Source organism: Narcine bancroftii, chromosome 6 (assembly GCF_036971445.1).
Source record: "Narcine bancroftii isolate sNarBan1 chromosome 6, sNarBan1.hap1, whole genome shotgun sequence".
In the NCBI taxonomy this organism is placed as follows: Eukaryota; Metazoa; Chordata; class Chondrichthyes; order Torpediniformes; family Narcinidae; genus Narcine; species Narcine bancroftii.
Genome location: NC_091474.1, coordinates 253,814,026 through 253,832,521, shown reverse-complemented (window position 1 = coordinate 253,832,521; position 18,496 = coordinate 253,814,026). Strand labels below are relative to the sequence as shown.

Here is an 18,496-nt window from a genome sequence, read left to right as displayed (position 1 = left end):
AATAGTGATCGAGAAACATTTTCACATTCTCCCGTTTGTCTCCCGTGTGTTAATTAAAGTTCTGCGTGATTATAACATGTGTCCAGCTTAATCTACTGTAGAAACCCTGAGGATTTTCCTTCACATTGTCGCCAAAGCAACCTTATGTCTTCTTTGACCCTTCCTAATACTTTGAAGTTTTTCTTTCATTTTTTATACTCCTCAAGTCCCTCATTTGCTCCGTGTTGCCTGTACTTGTTATCCACCTCTCTCTTCTTCTGCACCAGATCCCCAATATCCCTCGAAAACCAAGGTTCCCTCTGCCTGTGAACCTCGCCTTTAATCCTGACAGGAACATACAAACTCTGTACTCTCAACATTTCCCCTTTGAAGGTCTCCATTTCCCTCTCACGTCCTTCCCTGTAAACAACTTCTCCCAATCCACACATTCTAGATCCTTTTTCATTTCCTCAAAATGGACCTTTCTCCAATTTAGAATCTCAGCCTGAGGCCCAGACCCATCCTTCTCCATCATTAACTGGAAACTAATGACATTATGATCACTGGGCCCAAAATGTTCCCCTACACGTACATTTGTCACCTGTCCTGTCCCATTCTCTAATAGAAGATCCAGTTCTGCTCCTTCTCCCGTTGGGACCTCTATATATTGATTTAGAAAACTTCCCTGAACACATTCGACAAACTCCAAGCCGTCCAGCCCTTTTACAGATTGGGAGTCCCAGTCAATATGTGGAAGTTAAAATCTCCAACTATCACAACATTCTGTTCCTTACATCGATCTGCTTCCTCCCTACAGATTTGCCCCTCTAATTGTCTCAGACCATTGGGTGGTCTGTAATACACGAATGTGGTCACACCTTTCCCATTCCTCGGCTCCACCCGTATACCCTCTATAGATGAGCCCCCTGGGCTGTCCTGCCTGAGCACAGCAGTGGCGAGCAAAGCCATTCCTCCCGCTTTCATCCCCCCCACCTCATTCTATCACGTCTGAAACAACAGAAGCCTGAAACGTAGAGCTGCCTGTCCTGCCCTCCTGCAGCCAAGTCTCATTGGTCACAGTGTCATAATCCCACATCCCAATCCACGCTCTAAGCACGTCTATCTTTCCTACAACACTCGTGTTGAAATAGATGCCCCAGAGAACATTTCCACCACGTCCAACGCATTGAATCTAACAGTGCGTGTAATTTTCAATCATCGTTTCCCTCCTCCACTCCTCTATCTGCTCTAACACTCTGGTACCCATGAAACCACCCCCCCCTCCCCCGGAGCAGCACCAGCAAACGTTCCCGCAAGGATATTAGTCCCCTCCAGTTCAGGTGTAAACCATTCCATTGGAACAGGTCCCACCTTCCCTGGAAGAGGAGCCCAATGATCCAGAAACTTGAAGTCCTCCTTCCTGTTTCTAACCTCACCAGCTCATGGCGTGGGCAGCAACCCAGAGATCACTACCCTGGGGGCCCTGTCCTTCAACCCAGCCCGTTTATAAAACAGTCTGCCCGTTTATTTTAAGTGATGGGCACTTTCCAACATTGTGTTTCATTTTCCACTTCTCTGCCCGTTCTCCTAACCTGCAGCCTCCATGTTTCCTCGAGACTACCTGCTCCTCCACCCACCTTCATATCATCTGCAAACTTGGCCACAAAGTCATTCATTCCACAATCCTAATCATAAATATATAATATAAAGAAGTTGCCCTAACCCTGACCCCTCCAGCAACTAGTAGCCGACTAGAATATGGTCCCTGATTTCCGACTCTGGTTCCTGCCGACCAGCCTACGCTCTCCCCACTCTAGTACGTTTCCTGTCAGACCAGGGGCTCTCGTTCTGTTCAGTAGCCTCATGTGTGGCACCTTGTCCAAGGCCGACTGAAAATCCAAACACACAACGTCCACTGCATCTCCCTGGTCCAGCCGGCTGGTCACTTCCCCAAAGAGTTCCAACAGGTTTGTCAGGCACGATTTAGGAAACCACGCTGGCTTTGGACAATCCTGTCATGTTCCTCCAAGTTCTGTGTAACCTCACGCTTGATGATCAACTCTAACACCTTCCCCACCACTGACGTCAGACTCACCGGCCTGTAATATTGCACAAAGAAGATTTTGCTTCCCAAATACTTGGTTGATTTTATGGATTTTGACTTGCTGATCACAAACATCATGTTAACATTTTCCCATCACTTGGCCTTTTTTAAATATAACCTATTTTTGGGATTTACATGTCCTATTTTTAACATGCAACAGGGATACAAAACCATGAAGTGTAACATGTCATAAAAATTTATTTTCTGCATTCGTACTTGGACTTCTTCCCTGCTAGAAAGTGACCCCAACTCCCTGAACTTCAACATAGCCGTGGAAAAGGATAAAAACAGCCAAACTGGGGAAGTGTTTAACTGGGGAAGGGCTAATTATGAAGGGACGAGGCAGGAACTAGTGAGAATAAATTGGAAACAGATGTTTAAGGGTGAAAGCCCAGAAGTAACGTGGAGGAGGTTTCGGGACCATTTGTGCTGGGTTCAGGATAGGGTTGTCCCACTGGGACAGGGAAAAGATGGTTGGAAAAGGGAACCATGGCTGACGAAACAGGTCAGATAACTCGTCAAGAGGACGAAGGAAGCAAACATTAGATATAGGAAGCAGGAAACAGGAAGGGCTCACTAGAAGTACATGGTAGCCAGGAAGGAGCTTAAGGAAGGGGGCAGGAGAAGGCCTTGATGTGTAGGATTAAGGAGAACCCCAGGGTGATCTATGTGTATGTGAAGAACAGAAGGATGATGAGAATGAAGGTGGGGCCACTAAAGGATAAAGGAGGGAACATGTGCCTGGAGGTGGAGGAGGTTGGGGAGGGTCTAAATGAAAACTTTATATCAGTATTCACAAGGGAAAAGGACCTTGATCAGGGTGAGCTTGGAAGTGAACGGGCCTGTGTCCTGGACAATGTGGAGATTAAGGAAGTTGGATCTTCTTAAACACATCAAGATTGATAAGTCCCTGGGGCCGGACGTGATGAACCCCAGACTGCTGTGGGAAGGGTGGGAAGAGATAGCTGGGGCAGTAGCGATGATCTTTGAATCCTCTTTGGCCGCAGGGGAGGTGCCGGAGGATTGGAGAACGGCAAATGTAGTTGCCTCGTTTATAAAAGGTAATAGTGAGAATCCTGGGAATTCTAGACGGGTGAGTCTGATGTCAGTGGGGTGGAAACTAATGGGGAGGATTCTTAAGGACAGGGTCTATGAGCATTTGGAGAGGTCCAGTCTACTCAGGGATAGTCAGCAGGGCTTTGTGAAGGGAAGGTCGATCCTCATGGGTCTAATTGAGTTTTTTGAGGAGGTAACAAGAGAAATTGATGAGGGTCGGGTGGTAGATGTGGTCGACGTGGATTTAACAACGCATTTGACCAGGTTCCCCACAAGAGACTCATCCAGAAAGTCACAAGGCACTGGATCATGCGAACTTTGGCCGTGTGGATAAAAAATTGGCCTGTCTGTAGAAAGCAGAGAGTAGTAGTGGAAGGAAAGTTTTCTGTCTGGAGGTCGGTGACTAGTGGAGGGGCCGCAGGGATCTGTTCTGGGACCTCCTGCTCTTTGCGATGTTTGTAAATGACCTGGGTGAAGAGGCGGATGGATGGGTCAGGAGGTTTGCGGATGATACGAAGTTTGGAGGAGTTGTGGATGGAGCTGAAGGTTGTCGAAGGTTACAGGAGGATATCGACAGGATGCAGAGTTGGGCAGAAAAGTGGCAGATGGAGTTCAATCCGGATCAGTGTGAGGTGATGCATTTTGGGCGGACAAACCAGGAGGCTGAGTCCAGGGTTAATGGTCAGTTACTGAAGGGTGTGAATGAATAGAGGGACCTTGGGGTCCAAATCCATAAATCCCTCAAGGTCACCGCACAGGTTGATAGGATAGTTAAGAAGGTCCATGGGATGCTGGGATTCATTAATAGGGGGATTGAGTTCAGGAGTAGAGAGGACATGTTACAGCTCTACAAATCTCTGGTGAAACCCCACTTAGAGAATTGTGTTCAGTTCTGGTCACCTCATTACAGGAAGGATGTGGAAGCTGTGGAGAGGGGGCAGAGGGGATTTCTCAGGATGTTGCCTGGATTGGGAAACAAGTCTTATGAGGCCAGGTGAGCAGAGCTGGGACTTTTCTCTCTGGAACGTAGAAGGATGAGAGGAGACTTGATGGAGGGCGACAAGATTCTGAGCGGGATAGATAGGGTGGACGCCAGCACCTATTTTCCAGGGTAGTTTCAGCAAACACCAGAGGACGTGTGTACAAAGTGAAGGGAGGGAAGTTTAGGGGAGACATCGGGGGAAGATTTTTTATTTTTTTATTTTTTTTATAAACAGAGTTGTGGGGGCCTGGAATGTGGGTGGAGGCTGGAACATCGGTGGCATTTAAGAGACTCTTAGACAGGAATAGGGATGGAAGAAAAATAAAGGGATACAGGGTAGGGAGGGGTTAACATATTTTTTAGGAAGGAATATATGGGTTATGGAGGGCCAAAGGGCCTGTCCTGTGCTGCAGAATTCCATGAATGTTTTATATATGATCTTGGTGCAGTCAGTGACGAACATGGTGAAAGGCTTCACCAGGACATTGCAAGCATGGAAAAGTGGTATCAGGGTAACTGGAATCCATCAATGCTGGCCGAATGTTGTTGGACACTGACAGGAGAGGCATCAGATGCTGAGTACCAATGAAAGTCAGTGGCAAAATATTTTTAGGTCAGTTAAACTAATGCAAGGTGTCAGCGTCACGATGTGATTAAACCTGCTGAATTCAATAAAAGTTAATTTAATGTTTCTCCACCTTGCTATGTGATTCAGCAAATCTGAAATTATCTTGGTGTTCAGCTTGAAGTTGTTGATCACCATCCCCCACTTATTTCAGGAAGCAAATCTTTTGAAAAATTTGTTCTCCAGTCCTTTCTGCTGCCCCCTCCCTTCCTGAATATTGGGCTGGCATTTGTGATTTTCCAGTCCTCTGGGACCAGACCAGAATCTGCTGAGTCCTGAACGATCATCTCCAAAGCCTCCACAATCTCTCCCGCTACCTCTTTCAGGACCCAAGGGTGTCATCCATCTGATCCGGGAGATGCACCCACCCTTGGACCGTTCAGCTTTCTGAGCACCTCTTCCCTTGGAAGTAGTAACTTCATTCAATTCCCTTCCCGGATACCCTTCGACATCTGGCCCACTGCCTGTCATCCTCACTGCACCCACTTTTACCCCCTCCAATTATCCCTAGACTCTTTACCACTATAGTTACCCTCTCTACCTTTATCCCATCAGTGTTACCCCTCTCTCTCCATTCACCTTGACCCTCCTCCCCAACGCTCCCCCTCAGCCCACCTGCTTCCAAACCACAGTTCCTAATCCCCAGTGTTCCCCTGAACCCCTCGCGCACCCCAACCCCCCGGGGTTCCACCCCATCCCAGCGCTCCCCACTCCTATTTCCCCAGACCATCTCGTGCTCCCCACCCCTCCGGGTTCTGCATCCCCCCCATACCCCCACACCCCCTACCAGTGTTTCACCCTCCCGTTCCTCCCCCTACCTGTGCCTCGCCCAGGCCCAGCTCGATCATGTCGACCGACCTGCGGATGAGGCCGGACTTCTCGTGGACCAGGCTTGCCTCCTCATCCTTCTTCAGGCACCTAATGGTGGCCATGAGGCTGTGCAGGATAGAATTGTGCTCGTTCCTCAGTGCCTCCAGGCCCTGCATCACCAGCTTGGTGTTGCTGACGATGTCCTCCTGGCTCAACTTGCCCTCCGCTGGGTGCACCATGGTGGACATGTCGTGGCAGCCTGTCAACGTTCAAGAACAGGGCATCACATCAATGCAGGTCAGGCAGAATCTCTACTTACCAGTAACTGTAAACTGATCTCAAAGAAAAGCAGGTGTGCAAAAGAGAGAAATACAAACATAGAACATTAGGGCACAGGACAGGCCCTTCGTCCCTCAGTGTTGTGCTGATCCATATCTTTCTTCTCAGAAGTACTAACCCCTCCCTACCCCATAACCCTCTATTTTTCTTCCATCCACATTCCTGTCTAATAGTCCCTTAAATGCCCCTAATGTTCCAGCCTCCACCACCACCCCTGGCGAGGAAGTCCAGGCCCCCACAAAAACTGTGCAATACTGAAAAAAAACTTGAATCAATAAAGTGCACGTCAGATCCTTAAATGATGCCCTGACTGAGTTTGTCTTTGAGGAGTCTGATGGTGGAGGGGGAGCAGCTGTTCCTAAACCTGGTGGAGCGAGTCTTGTGGCCCCTAGACCTCTTTCCTGATGGCAGCAGCGAGAACAGAGTGTGTGCTGGGTGGGGTGGATCCTTGAAGATTGCTGCTGGTCTCCGACGGCAGCGTTCCCTGGAGATGTTCCTGATGGTGGGGAGGGTTTTGCCGGTGATGTCCTGGGCTGTGTCCACTACCTTTAGGAGGGCTTTACACTCAGGGGTGTTGGTGTCCCCCGTACCAGACTGTGATGCAGCTAGTCAGCACACTTTCCACACCACAGCTCTGTGGAAATTAGCCAGGGTTTCTGGTGTCGTCCCAAACCTCCGCAATCTCCTGAGAAAGTAGAGGTGCTAACGTGCTTTCTTCACGATGCCATTGGTGTATTGGGTCCAGGAAAGATCCTCCGAGATAGTGACTCCCAAGAGGTGCAATTTTCTCCCCTTCTCCACCCCTGATTTCCAATGATGTCTAGATCGAACCCCTCTCTCACTGAACTCGTGACCTGTTGTGGACACAACATCTCCTCACATGTCAGGAAGGTGAAACAGTGACTGCCCTTCCTGAGAAGAGTGAAGTGGGCAAGGCCACCGGCCACCATCACATCAACCTTCTACAGGAGCCTCTATCAAGAGCGTCCTGGCCGGCTGCATCACAGTGTGGGGATGGTCAAACAGAGAAATGGATCGGGCGTCAATCCACAGGGACAAGAGTGGCCGAGAAGATCGCTGGAGTCTCCCTCCCCGCATCGACGTGATCTACCGGGATCATTGTCTGAAGAGGGCGGGCAAAATCATTAAGGATCCCTTCCACCCCGTACAGAGCATCTTCCAGCTGCTCCCTTTGGGGAAGAGATCCAGGAGGATCAGAGCCAGCGCCACCAGGCTGAGGAGCAGCTTCTTCCCATAGGCAGGGAGAATGCTGAATGACCACCTGAGACCCTCATATTTATGAAACAATGTTTATTTACTTGCAGGAATTCTTGTCCTGGGTGTGTATTGTTTATCGATCTGTGTGTGTGTCTGTGTGTTTTGCCCCCAGGACTGGAGATGCTGTTTCGTCGGGTTGGACTTGTACAATCCAATGAGAATGAACTCGATTCTGGTTTTCTCCTGAAGTCAACAATCAGCTCCTTGGTTTTGCTGACAGTGGGTGCGAGGTTGTGGCTTCAGTCCTCCTTCTGAATGCTGACTTGTCCCCTTTCTATACATCCCACGACCGTGGCATCGCCAGCAAATGTATAGATGGTGTTGTTGTTTTACCGTGCCCCAGTTGTCGGGGAAAGAATGGGAAGTGCCCCAATCCAGAGGGCATGGAGACTGACGAGGGAGCGGACAGTCTCCTCCATCACTCAGAGGGTGGTCAAGGGAGCTGGTGGAGGAAGCTCTCCAGATAGATAACCCTACCTGTGTCTCCCCCCGCTTCCCTCCCCAGAGTACAGTGGACAGTTTGGGTCCAGCAGAGTGAGATGGGATCCTACCAGAGGGTACATGTTTTGAGGGGGACTGACAGGGTAGATGCTGAGGTGGGGGCTTCCTGTGGGGTATAGATTAACACCCATTTCTGACCGACAGGGAGAAGCTCTGGAATCTTCTTCTTGGAGAGGTGCGAGGGCAAGACCATAAGACATAGGAATATAAACAGGCCACTCAGCCCATCAAGTCTGCCCCACCAATTAATCATGAGCTGATCCATTTCCCCACACAGCCCAGTTGTCTCCCGAGAACCTGTCAATCTCTCCCTTAAATACCCCCAGTGACCCGGCCTCCGCCACCGCCTGTGGCAACAAATCCCACAGATTCACCGCCCTCTGGCTGAAGAAATTCCTCCATGTCTCTGTTCTAAGCAAAAGCTCTTAAATCCTGAAGTTGTGCCCTCTTGTCCCAGACTCTCTCACCGTGGGGGAACAACCTTTCTACATCTATTTTGTCCATTCCTTCAACATTCAAAATGTTTCAATGAGATCCCTCCCCCCCTCATTCCCCTAAACCCCAATGAGTCCAGGCCAAGAGCTGTCGAACGTCCCTCATGTGATCACCCTTTATTCCCAGAATCATCCTTGTGAACCTCCTCTGAACCCTCTTCAATGCCAGCACATCCTTTGTTAACTGAGGAGCCCCAGACTGCTCAGAATATCCACGTGGGGTCTCCCCAGGGCCTCATAAACCCCCAACATCACATCCCTGCTCTTATACTCGATTCCTCTGGAAGTGAAGGCCAGATGTTGTTGTAGTTTATTTTTTACCCATTGAACACAACGCATGTTGATCCAAAGTGCTGAACATATAATTTGGAATAAATTGGTGACTGTCTAAATGACAACAGGCAGCCAACATATAACTATATTACCACTTACACCACAGAACAGGCCAGTTCGGCCCTACTAGTCCATGCCGTAACAAATCCCAACCCTCCTAGTCCCACTGACCAGCACCCGGTCCATACCCCTCTAGTCCCCTCCTATCCATGTAACGATCCAGTCTTTCCTTAAATGTAACCAATGATCCCGCCTCGACCACGTCTGCCGGAAGCTCATTCCACATCCCCACCACCCTCTGCGTAAAGAAATTTCCCCTCATGTTCCCCTTATAATTTTCCCCCTTCAATCTTAAACCATGTCCTCTAGTTTGAATCTCCCCGTTTCTTAATTGAAAAAGCCTATCCACATTTACTCTGTCTGTCCCTTTTAAAATCTTAAACACCTCGATCAAGTCCCCTCTCAATCTTATACGCTCCAGAGAAAAAAGCCCCAGTCTGCACAACCTTTCCCTGGAACTCAAACCTTGAAATCCTGTCAACATTCTCGTGAACCTTCTCTGCACTCTCTCTATTTTGTTTCTATCTTTCCTATAATTTGGTGACCAAAACTGTCCACAGTACTCCAAATTTGGCCTCACCAATGCCTTATACAATTTCATCATAACCTCCCTACTCACGCCATATCCTGGCGTGGCCACCATTTTACAGAGACTATCCCACTTAGAACATTATTAAACCCTTAAGGATTTATATAAAGTAATTAGGGGTTTTTTGTGGAAAGGAAAATTTCCTAGGGTGGCGTTGAAAAAATTGATGTGGGATTTTCAATTTGGAGGGTTACGGCTACCTATCAATTTTATTATGAAGCAGCTCAATTTAGATTTCTTAGCGTATTAATGGCCACACAAGAAACGCCTAGTTGGGCACAGATAGAATTGGCAGTTATTTCTGAAAAATTTTCGAATGAATTTTTATTTCGATGGAATAAAAATTTGTTACGAACTTATGATGTACCAATATTGAAACATTTAATGAATTTATGGACAAGTAAATTACATAAAATGGGATTGAAAAATAAGTGGTCGGGAAGATTACCATTATATAATAATCAACTTGTTCCTTTCACGGTATCTAATACTATTTTGAAACAATGGGAGGAGAAAGGAATACATAATTTATCTGACTTTTTTTAGAAGGTCATTTTTGTTCTTTTGTATAATTGCAAAAGAGGTTTGATATAAGTGGTTATTCTATATTTGTGTATTATCAGTTAAGATCTTTTGTAAAACAGGTATGCGGTTGTCAAATGAATTTACTGTCTGAAACTGATTTTGAGAAATATGTGCTCTCATTTCCAAAAAAGGGTTATATATCAGGTTTGTATCGTATTTTGTTGGAAAGTGAAAGTAAAATAGATCGGGATAAAGATAAAATGAAATGGGAAAAAGATTTAAGTTTAACAATAACTGAAGAAGATTGGTCTGAAATCTGCCGTAATAGTGTTTGAAAATTGATTAATGCTAGATTGGCGATGATCAATTATAGTTTTATACATCAATTATATTTAACACCCGAAAAATTTAAAAAACTTGGTTTTAGTAAGTCAGATCTTTGTTTTCGTTGTGATCAGGTTTCTGGTACTTTTTTACATGCTGTTTGGTTGTGTGATCGGTTACAACAATTTTGGAAAGGTATTCAATCTGTATTTAATAATCTATATAATCTTCATATTGTATTAGACCCTGATATATTTTTATTAGGGAATATGCAACCGTTGATTGATTTAGAATTAGATAATTACCAGATCTCTTTTTTACTTAGCGCTGGCAGTGTAGCAATTCTTCCAAGTATAGCGATTACTTGGAAGAATAGAAATGTATTGTCTTTAGATAGGTGGTATTCAGAGATGAAGTTTTGTTTGGTTATGGAAAGAATATCTTTTTCTCCACAAGATAAGATGTCTTTTTACGAGTTAAAGGGGACCCCATTTATTGATTATAAACAATTTAAATAAGTTTGAATTAATCATTTTTTTTTCTTAAAAAAACTTTTTTATTATATTTTTTCTATATATGTTTATTTTTCTTTCTTTTTTTAAAGTTTTTTTTAATTATAATTATTTTAAGTTCTTTTTGTTTTTGTTTTTTTCATATATATTCTTATATAATAAAAATTATTTGGATTAATAATTAATACTTAATTAATTTTTTTTGTTTTTTATATATATCGATATTTTTTTAAAGATATATATATATTTTTTTTATTATACTAATAGTATTAATTCTTTACTCTTTATCGTGGGGTGGGGAGGGGGGGTTTAGGGGTTAAAAATAGGTTTTTTTTTAGTCTTAGTGTTTAGTTGTTAGGGGGAGATGCTGAGATTGGTATTGTATTAACTTTGTTACTTTGTACTTGTATTACTTTATTTTGTATTTTTTCTGTACGTGAATTACTTACTTTCTTCATATGTTAAAATTAATAAATAAAGTTTCGAAAAAAAGAACATTATTAAACCCTAACCCGTTTTCCCTGATCGCAGCAGTGAAATACTTCTCAATTTTAAATGAACAACAGTGTTACCAACACCAGACTTCAAAGAACAACCAGTGAACGCAATGAGCCCGGTCGCAATTCCGCTTGGATGGCACAAAATGTCCAACCACAGCCATGTAGGGCAGGTTTACTGACGTCGGCAGGACTTGGATGTTACCGTCTGCCAGCTTCAAAGGGGAAACGACCAACCAAGTCACCGTTTCTCATTCTTCCCCACCAACTCACCCTGCTAGTTCACCAACCGACTCCTGCACCTGGTTCCCAGGCCCCTTTGCATCTGGGGATTTTCAGCTTCTCCCCATTTAGGAATAATCTGCCCAAGTGCGTGAGCGAGCACTTTCCAACATAGTTTCATTTGCCACTTCTCTGCCCGCAGTTTTCCCCGTCTGTCCCAGTCCTTCTATCCTCTCTATGCGACCTGCTCCTCCACTCACGAAGCCACTCATTCCATCATCTAAACCACTGATGTACAACACAATATTAAAGGTGGAGATTGGCAGATATTTAAATGTATTTACAGGGAGCGAGTTGGGAGAGGATGTTACAACTGCAATGATCTGAGTGAACAGAACAGCTCAGGGGGCTGAATGGCCAGGTATTTCTATGGCCTGTCCCCTCACTCCCTTCAATTCCATCAAGAGTCAGGAATCTCTCAATCAATGAACATTTCAAGCCCCCACAGCTCTGAAGGGGCACAACTCCACGGAGAAGGAGGTCCCCAGGTCAAGAGGGAGATGCTCCGTACACCAGACTGCCTCACCCTGGAAGATCCCCTCCCTCAAAGGTGTCCTCCCCCACTCACCCAGCAGCTTACACCGTGAAGCAACACATGGTTCTGACAGCACAGTTCAGGATACACTGCAGTCTGCTCCTTGGACAGAACAGGCAGACTGCACCACACCCCACTCAAGGGAAAGGCCCATTACATCACATTGCTCAGGGAGAGAGGGGGAAGAAAGGAGGGAGGGAGGGGCAGAGACACACCTGAGTTGTGGGTCTGGTAACTGCGCAGACATGGAAGTCAGAGAGGGAACATAGTCATTTGAGTGGGAGAGAGAAGAACATGGTCTTTATGCCCCAGTGATTACTGCTGGTCTGGCTTGGACTGCAACCCACATCCTCTTTTATCCACCAATCTGCTCCCCATCACCGCACAACCATCCAGATTCCCATTTCCACTGCCCCTCAGGACCGTCATCCCATCCTGTTCTGCGTGGGACACCACCAGTCTGATAATCTCCACGAGAGGAAACACCCTCTCCCTCCCACCTGTCAACACGCCCAAGGAACGCGTACATTTCTGTCTGGGCAAGTACCCCTCATGCAGAAACTCTCCCTCAACCACGTGCTACATGAGCAGAGAAATCCAAGCCTCTGTCCTTCCTGTACAGACACAGACTGCACCCACACAACCTCCAAACATGGTCTACAGCTACCCTGCCACAGACATTTTCTTCCCTTCCTGATTCAAAGAAAACTCCTGGGATTACCAGAGCTGCTTTGCCACTAGTGTTGAACAAGGAGAGCAGAGATACAGCGTTGCTCTGAGCGGTCCATCCCCCTGCTCTTAATGCTGACGATTCTGTACAGGCATTAAACAGCCTGTTAGAGGAGCCGGCAGTGTTGGTAACTCAAATCTTGCAACCGTGGGACTGGTGTCCAACATGGCAGTGCCTGTGCCTGGCAGAGGCCACAGGGGTTGCAGACTCCAGGGGAGCAGAGCAGTGGATCGACGCAGGGCATTAGTAATGGGGAGAACACCCCCCCTCCCCCGTTGAGAAGGAGAAGAGGAGATGATGATCATGGCAGTGGACCAGCAAGGGGTCAGGACTGTGGGACCCACACAGGCTGCTAGAGACCGGCTCATGGGAACCCAGTACCAGAGTTGGGATTCGAGAGGGTGCCGAGGGCAAGAAGGACTCCGGAAGGCCTTGGATACTGAAGGCTCCTGATCTCGTTGGAGGATTCTGGATCGGGAGCTTGGGCGGCCGGTGGATTGGACGGGAGTCCGTGCGGCTGCAGAGGCTGAATGAACACCCACCGACACTCGGTGCCATTGAAGGGACACGGTTTAGCTCTCGTACTGTGAGGGGCACCAGGCAATACCAACATTGTCTGCCTTACAGCAGGCAAAAGGCAATTTCATGTAACATTACAGGTTCTGTAATATTCCATGAGAATAAAGTAAGCTTTGTGTACCTGAATTCCAGCCAGCTTTCTGCTAATCATACATCAGGACCCCCACATCCCTCTACCTCTCACCTCTACAATCTTTCATCTTCAGACCAGATCTTTTTTTTAAATCCTTCCTGCCAGGAGCAACAATTCCATCTCAGACTGGAGGCCTGTGACTAGTGGGGCCTCAGGGATCGGTGCTGGGACCATTGTTTGTTATCTATCATAATGTGGTGAATTGGATCAGCAAGTTTGCAGATGACACTAAGATTGGAGGCGTTGTGGACAGTGAGGAAGGTTTTCAAAGCTTGCAGAGGGATCTGGACCAGCTGGGAAAACGGGCTGAAAAATGGCAGATGGAGTTTAATGGAGACAAATGTGAGGTGTTGCATTTTGGAAGGACAAACCAAGAAAGGACGTACGTGGAAAATGGTCGGGCAGCACTGAGGAGTGGGGTAAAAGAGAGGGATCTAGGAATACAGATACAGAATTCCCTGAAAGTGGTGTCACAGGTGGACAGGGTTGTAAAGAAAGTTTTTGGCATCTTGGCCTTCATAAATCAAAGTATTGAGTACAGGAACTGGTGAGGCCAATTTGGAAAATGGTTTGGAACTGACTAGAAGGGTCAAAGGGCCTGTTTCTTTGCTGTAATGTTCTATGGCTCAAGGGGCGGGGGGGTGGCAAGGAGGCTTCAGGTGTATGGATCAGGGGTTTAGGTTGTGACAAGGGGGAGGAGGTTACAGTGGGGGTGGTAAAGAGGTGGGAGCAAGGTTACATGGGTGGGATTAAAGGGGTTAGGGTTACTGGGATTGTGGTAGAGTTGGGAATTACAGGGGTGAGGGTCACAGGTGAGTTTGGGGGACAGAGGTGTGGGTGGGCCAGGTGGTATGGGTGATACTGGGTCAGCAGATGGGGCAGGAGACAGATGGAGGAGGAAATGGATGCAGGGGAGACGGGGCAGGAGACAGTCGGAGGGGAAAATGGATGGAGGGGAGATGGGGCAGGAGACAGATGGAGGGGGAAATGGATGGAGGTGAGTCACGGCATGAGATGGACGAAGTGGGGAGATGGATGGCGGGGAGGGAGATGGACAGAGGGGGAGTTTGGGCAGAAACTGTCGAAGGGGGGAGATGGACAGAGGGGGAGTTTGGGCAGAGACTGTCGAAGGGGGGAGATGGACGGGGGGATATGGACAGAGGGGTAGACGGGGCAGGAGATGAAAGATGGATGGAGTAGTTGTGTCTGACTGTGTGCTCTAGTGGAAGGAACACCACATTCAGTAACCGGGGGCACCCTGCCACTGGTGTGGACCCAGGAGAGCGGGGAATGGAGTCTCAGGGCTGTTCCCCAGGGTTTAACTGCCCTGGGAGACAGTCACCCCTCGAAGACAGGAGTCAGGGAATTGGATGACTGTGAGGAAAGGAGGGTGAGTGCCAGTGCAGAGTACCCCTGTGGAAGTGCCACTCAGCAATATGTATTCTGCATTGGATCTGGACCAGCTGGGAAAACGGGCTGAAAAATGGCCAATGGAGTTTAATGGAGACAAGTGGAGGTGTTGCATTTTCGAAAGACAAACCAAGAAAGGACATACACGGTATATGGTCGGGCATTAAGGAGTGGGGTAGAACAGAAGGATCTGGGAATACAGATACAGAATTCCCTGAAAGTGGTATCACAGGTGGACAGGGTTGTAAAGAGAGCTTTTGAAACATTGACCTTCATAAATCAAAGTTTTGCTTACAAGACATTGGTGAGGCCCAATTTGGAGGATTGTGTTACAGTTTTGGTCACCAAACTACAGGAAAGATCTCAATAAGGTAGAAAGGGGCAGAAAAGATTGACTAGGATGTTGCCCAGACTTCAGGGACTGAGTTACAGGGAAAGGTTCAACAGGTTAGGACTTTATTCCCTGGAGCAAAGAAGAATGAGGGGAGATTAGATCGAGAAATTTAAAATGACGAGGGGACAGACAGAGTAAATGTAGGTCGGCTTTTTCCACCGAGGGTGGGTGAGATATAAACTAGAGGACATGGGCTAAGGGTGAAAGGAGAAAAGTTTAGGGGGAACATGAGGGGGAACTTCTTCACACAAAGAGGGAGGGGTGGGGGTGGGGGTGGAACAAGCTTCCAGCTGAAGTGGTGAATGTGGGCTCAGTTTTAACATTGAAGAGGAATTTGGAAAAGTCCATGGATGGGAGGGGTATGGAGGGCTATGGACTGGGTGCAGGTCAGTGGGACTAGGCAGAATAATAGCTTGGTACAGACTGGAAGGGCCAAAGGGCCTGTTTCTGTGTTGTCATGTTCTGGGAAAGACAATGGGACAGAGAGGGAGTAAAGCAAGAGCACATACTGATTACCAGTATGATGTTGTAGCAGCTCATACAGAACAGGTCACCTGTCACAAGTGACTTGGTGGAGGGTGTGTCAGTAGGTTTAAAGGTTGGAACTATGCTAGATAATGTAGGAGGTTGTCATGGGTTACAACAGGATAGACATACAGAATTGGGCGGAGAAGTGGCAGATGGAATTCAATCCATGATGTTTCCAGAGTGCAGTGAAATAGAGATTCTGGTTCGAAAGGTGAACACAAGGAAGTTCACATCTGCAACATATTCCTTACTCCAGTTGGGCACTCCCAGGTACAAGTTAAATAAATCAAAACAAGGGCAGAGTGCAACAGTTTCGGCATGGACTAGAAGGGCCATAATGGCCTGTTTCCAAGCTGTAATTGTTATATGGTTATATCATTGAACTTCACAAGATAAAGGAACAGAAGCAGGCCACTAGGCCCATCGGGTCTGTTCCGTGACTATGCGCTAAGCTAAACTCACCCCTACTTCCAATGACCTTTTCCCCATATCCCCTGATACAAATGAGATACTTATCCACTTCCTGTTTAAATACTCCCAGTGATCTGGCCTCCACTGTTTTATGCGGCAGTGAGTTTCACAGACTCACGACCTCTGACTAAAGAAGTTCTTCCTTTTCTCTTTTTGATTGGATAACTTCTAATTTTAAGACTATGACCCCTTGTCCCCAACTTGCCCATCAAGGAAAACATCTTATCCGCATTCACTCTGTCAAAACCTTTCAATATTCAAACTGTCTCTATGAGACCCCCCCCCCCCCCACTTCATTCTCCTAAACTCTGAGTACAACTGTACAAGGCATTGATGAAACTGTACAAGGCATTGGTGAAACTGTACAAGGCATTGGTGAAACTGTACAAGGCATTGGTGAAACTGTACAAGGCATTGGTGAAACTGTACAAGGCATTGGTGAAACTGTACAAGGCATTGGTGAAACTGTACAAGGCATTGGTGAAACTGTACAAGGCATTGGTGAAACTGTACAAGGCATTGGTGAAACTGTACAAGGCATTGGTGAAACTGTACAAGGCATTGGTGAAACTGTACAAGGCATTGGTGAAACTGTACAAGGCAATGGTGAAACTGTACAAGGCAATGGTGAAACTGTACAAGGCATTGGTGAAACTGTACAAGGCATTGGTGAAACTGTACAAGGCATTGGTGAAACTGTACAAGGCATTGGTGAAACTGTACAAGGCATTGGTGAAACTACAAGGCATTGGTGAAACTGTACAAGGCATTGGTGAAACTGTACAAGGCATTGGTGAAACTGTACAAGGCATTGGTGAAACTGTACAAGGCATTGGTGAAACTGTACAAGGCATTGGTGAAACTGTACAAGGCATTGGTGAAACTGTACAAGGCATTGGTGAAACTGTACAAGGCATTGGTGAAACTGTACAAGGCATTGGTGAAACTGTACAAGGCATTGGTGAAACTGTACAAGGCATTGGTGAAACTGTACAAGGCATTGGTGAAACTGTACAAGGCATTGGTGAAACTGTACAAGGCATTGGTGAAACTGTACAAAGCATTGGTGAAACTGTACAAGGCATTGGTGAAACTGTACAAGGCAATGGTGAAACTGTACAAGGCATTGGTGAAACTGTACAAGGCATTGGTGAAACTGTACAAGGCATTGGTGAAACTGTACAAGGCATTGGTGAGGCCAAATTTAGAGTACTGTGTGCAGTTCTGGTCACCGATTTATAGGAAGGATATTAACAAGATAGAGAGAGTGCAGAGAAGATTTAAAAAACTGTTGCCTGGGTTTCAGCATCTGGAATACAAGGAGAGATTGAGCAAATTAGGTCTTTATTCCTTGGAACGTAGAAGGCTGAGAGGGGATTTAATCGAGGTGTTTAAGATAATGAGAAGGATGGATAGAGTTGATGTGGAAAGGCTTTTCCCATTGAGAGTAGGAGAGATGGATACAAGAGGTCATGGGTTGAGAGTTGATGGGAAAAGGTTTAGGAGTAACCTGAGGGGGAACTTCTTTAATCAGAGAGTGGTTACTGTGTGGAATGGGCTTCCGGGAAAGGTGGTGGAGGCAGGGTCAATTTTGTCATTTAAGAAAGAGTTGGATAAGTATATGGATGGGAGGGGCATGGAGGGATATGGGTAGAGTGCTGGTAAGTGGGATTAGAGCAGGGTACTTGGATCAGTGTGGACTAGAAGGGCCAAATTGGTCTGTTTCTGTGCTGTAATTGTTATATGGTTAAGGATGGGAATCAAACTTGAGTATTAGTATTGGTGACAAGAACTGGCCAATTAATGTCAGGACTGAAGGACCTGTACAATTAATGTAAGATACAGGCTGGTGTAATATAACTCCTTTCATCACCTAGATCTTACCCTGAAGTAATCACACAAATTAAATCCAAATGTACCTGATAGACACTTTCGATGCAGTGGAGAAATGCGAACCGTTTTACATCCTGCCTGGTCGTGCTCTAAAGTGAAACCTTTTTGGGAACATTTAAGAATTTTATTAGACCAGATTATTGGGAAACAACTACCACAAAGTCCAGAATTGTTTCTCCCAGGAAATATTGTGGATGTAAGACCTAAAAGGAAACTGTCCAAGCACCAATTAGAATTTCTTATAACTGCACTGGCGATGGCCAGGAAATTAGCCGCAGTTATTTGGAAGTCCGATTCCTCTCTGGATGTAGCCTGATGGAATGAGGAAATGCGTGTGTTCCCCTGGAGAAAATGACTTACAATCTAAGCCATCTTTGCAGGTACGGCAGCCACACTTGCAGAACGCAGGGTTGGATATTTAGGGACATGTATCCTGTTCCCGAGTTCCACGTCCTGGATCTTTCCCCACTCGAGATCTAGGTAAGGAATCAGATCCTCTGAACTGGATCCCGGACCTGACAGTTCCTCCTCTC

General features: G+C 46.5%; 1 protein-coding gene across 1 annotated transcript in view; it reads right to left on the bottom strand.

Moving 5' to 3' along the window:
- LOC138737263 (kinesin light chain 1-like) overlaps window positions 1–18,064 on the bottom strand; it is a 70,980-nt gene extending 52,916 nt beyond the window's left edge. Inside the window, 2 exon segments of the mRNA XM_069888005.1 lie at window positions 5,565–5,815; window positions 17,990–18,064. Coding sequence (XP_069744106.1) covers window positions 5,565–5,804 — 240 coding nt within the window. The 5' untranslated portion in view covers window positions 5,805–5,815; window positions 17,990–18,064.
- Between the last annotated feature and the right edge of the window lie 432 nt (window positions 18,065–18,496).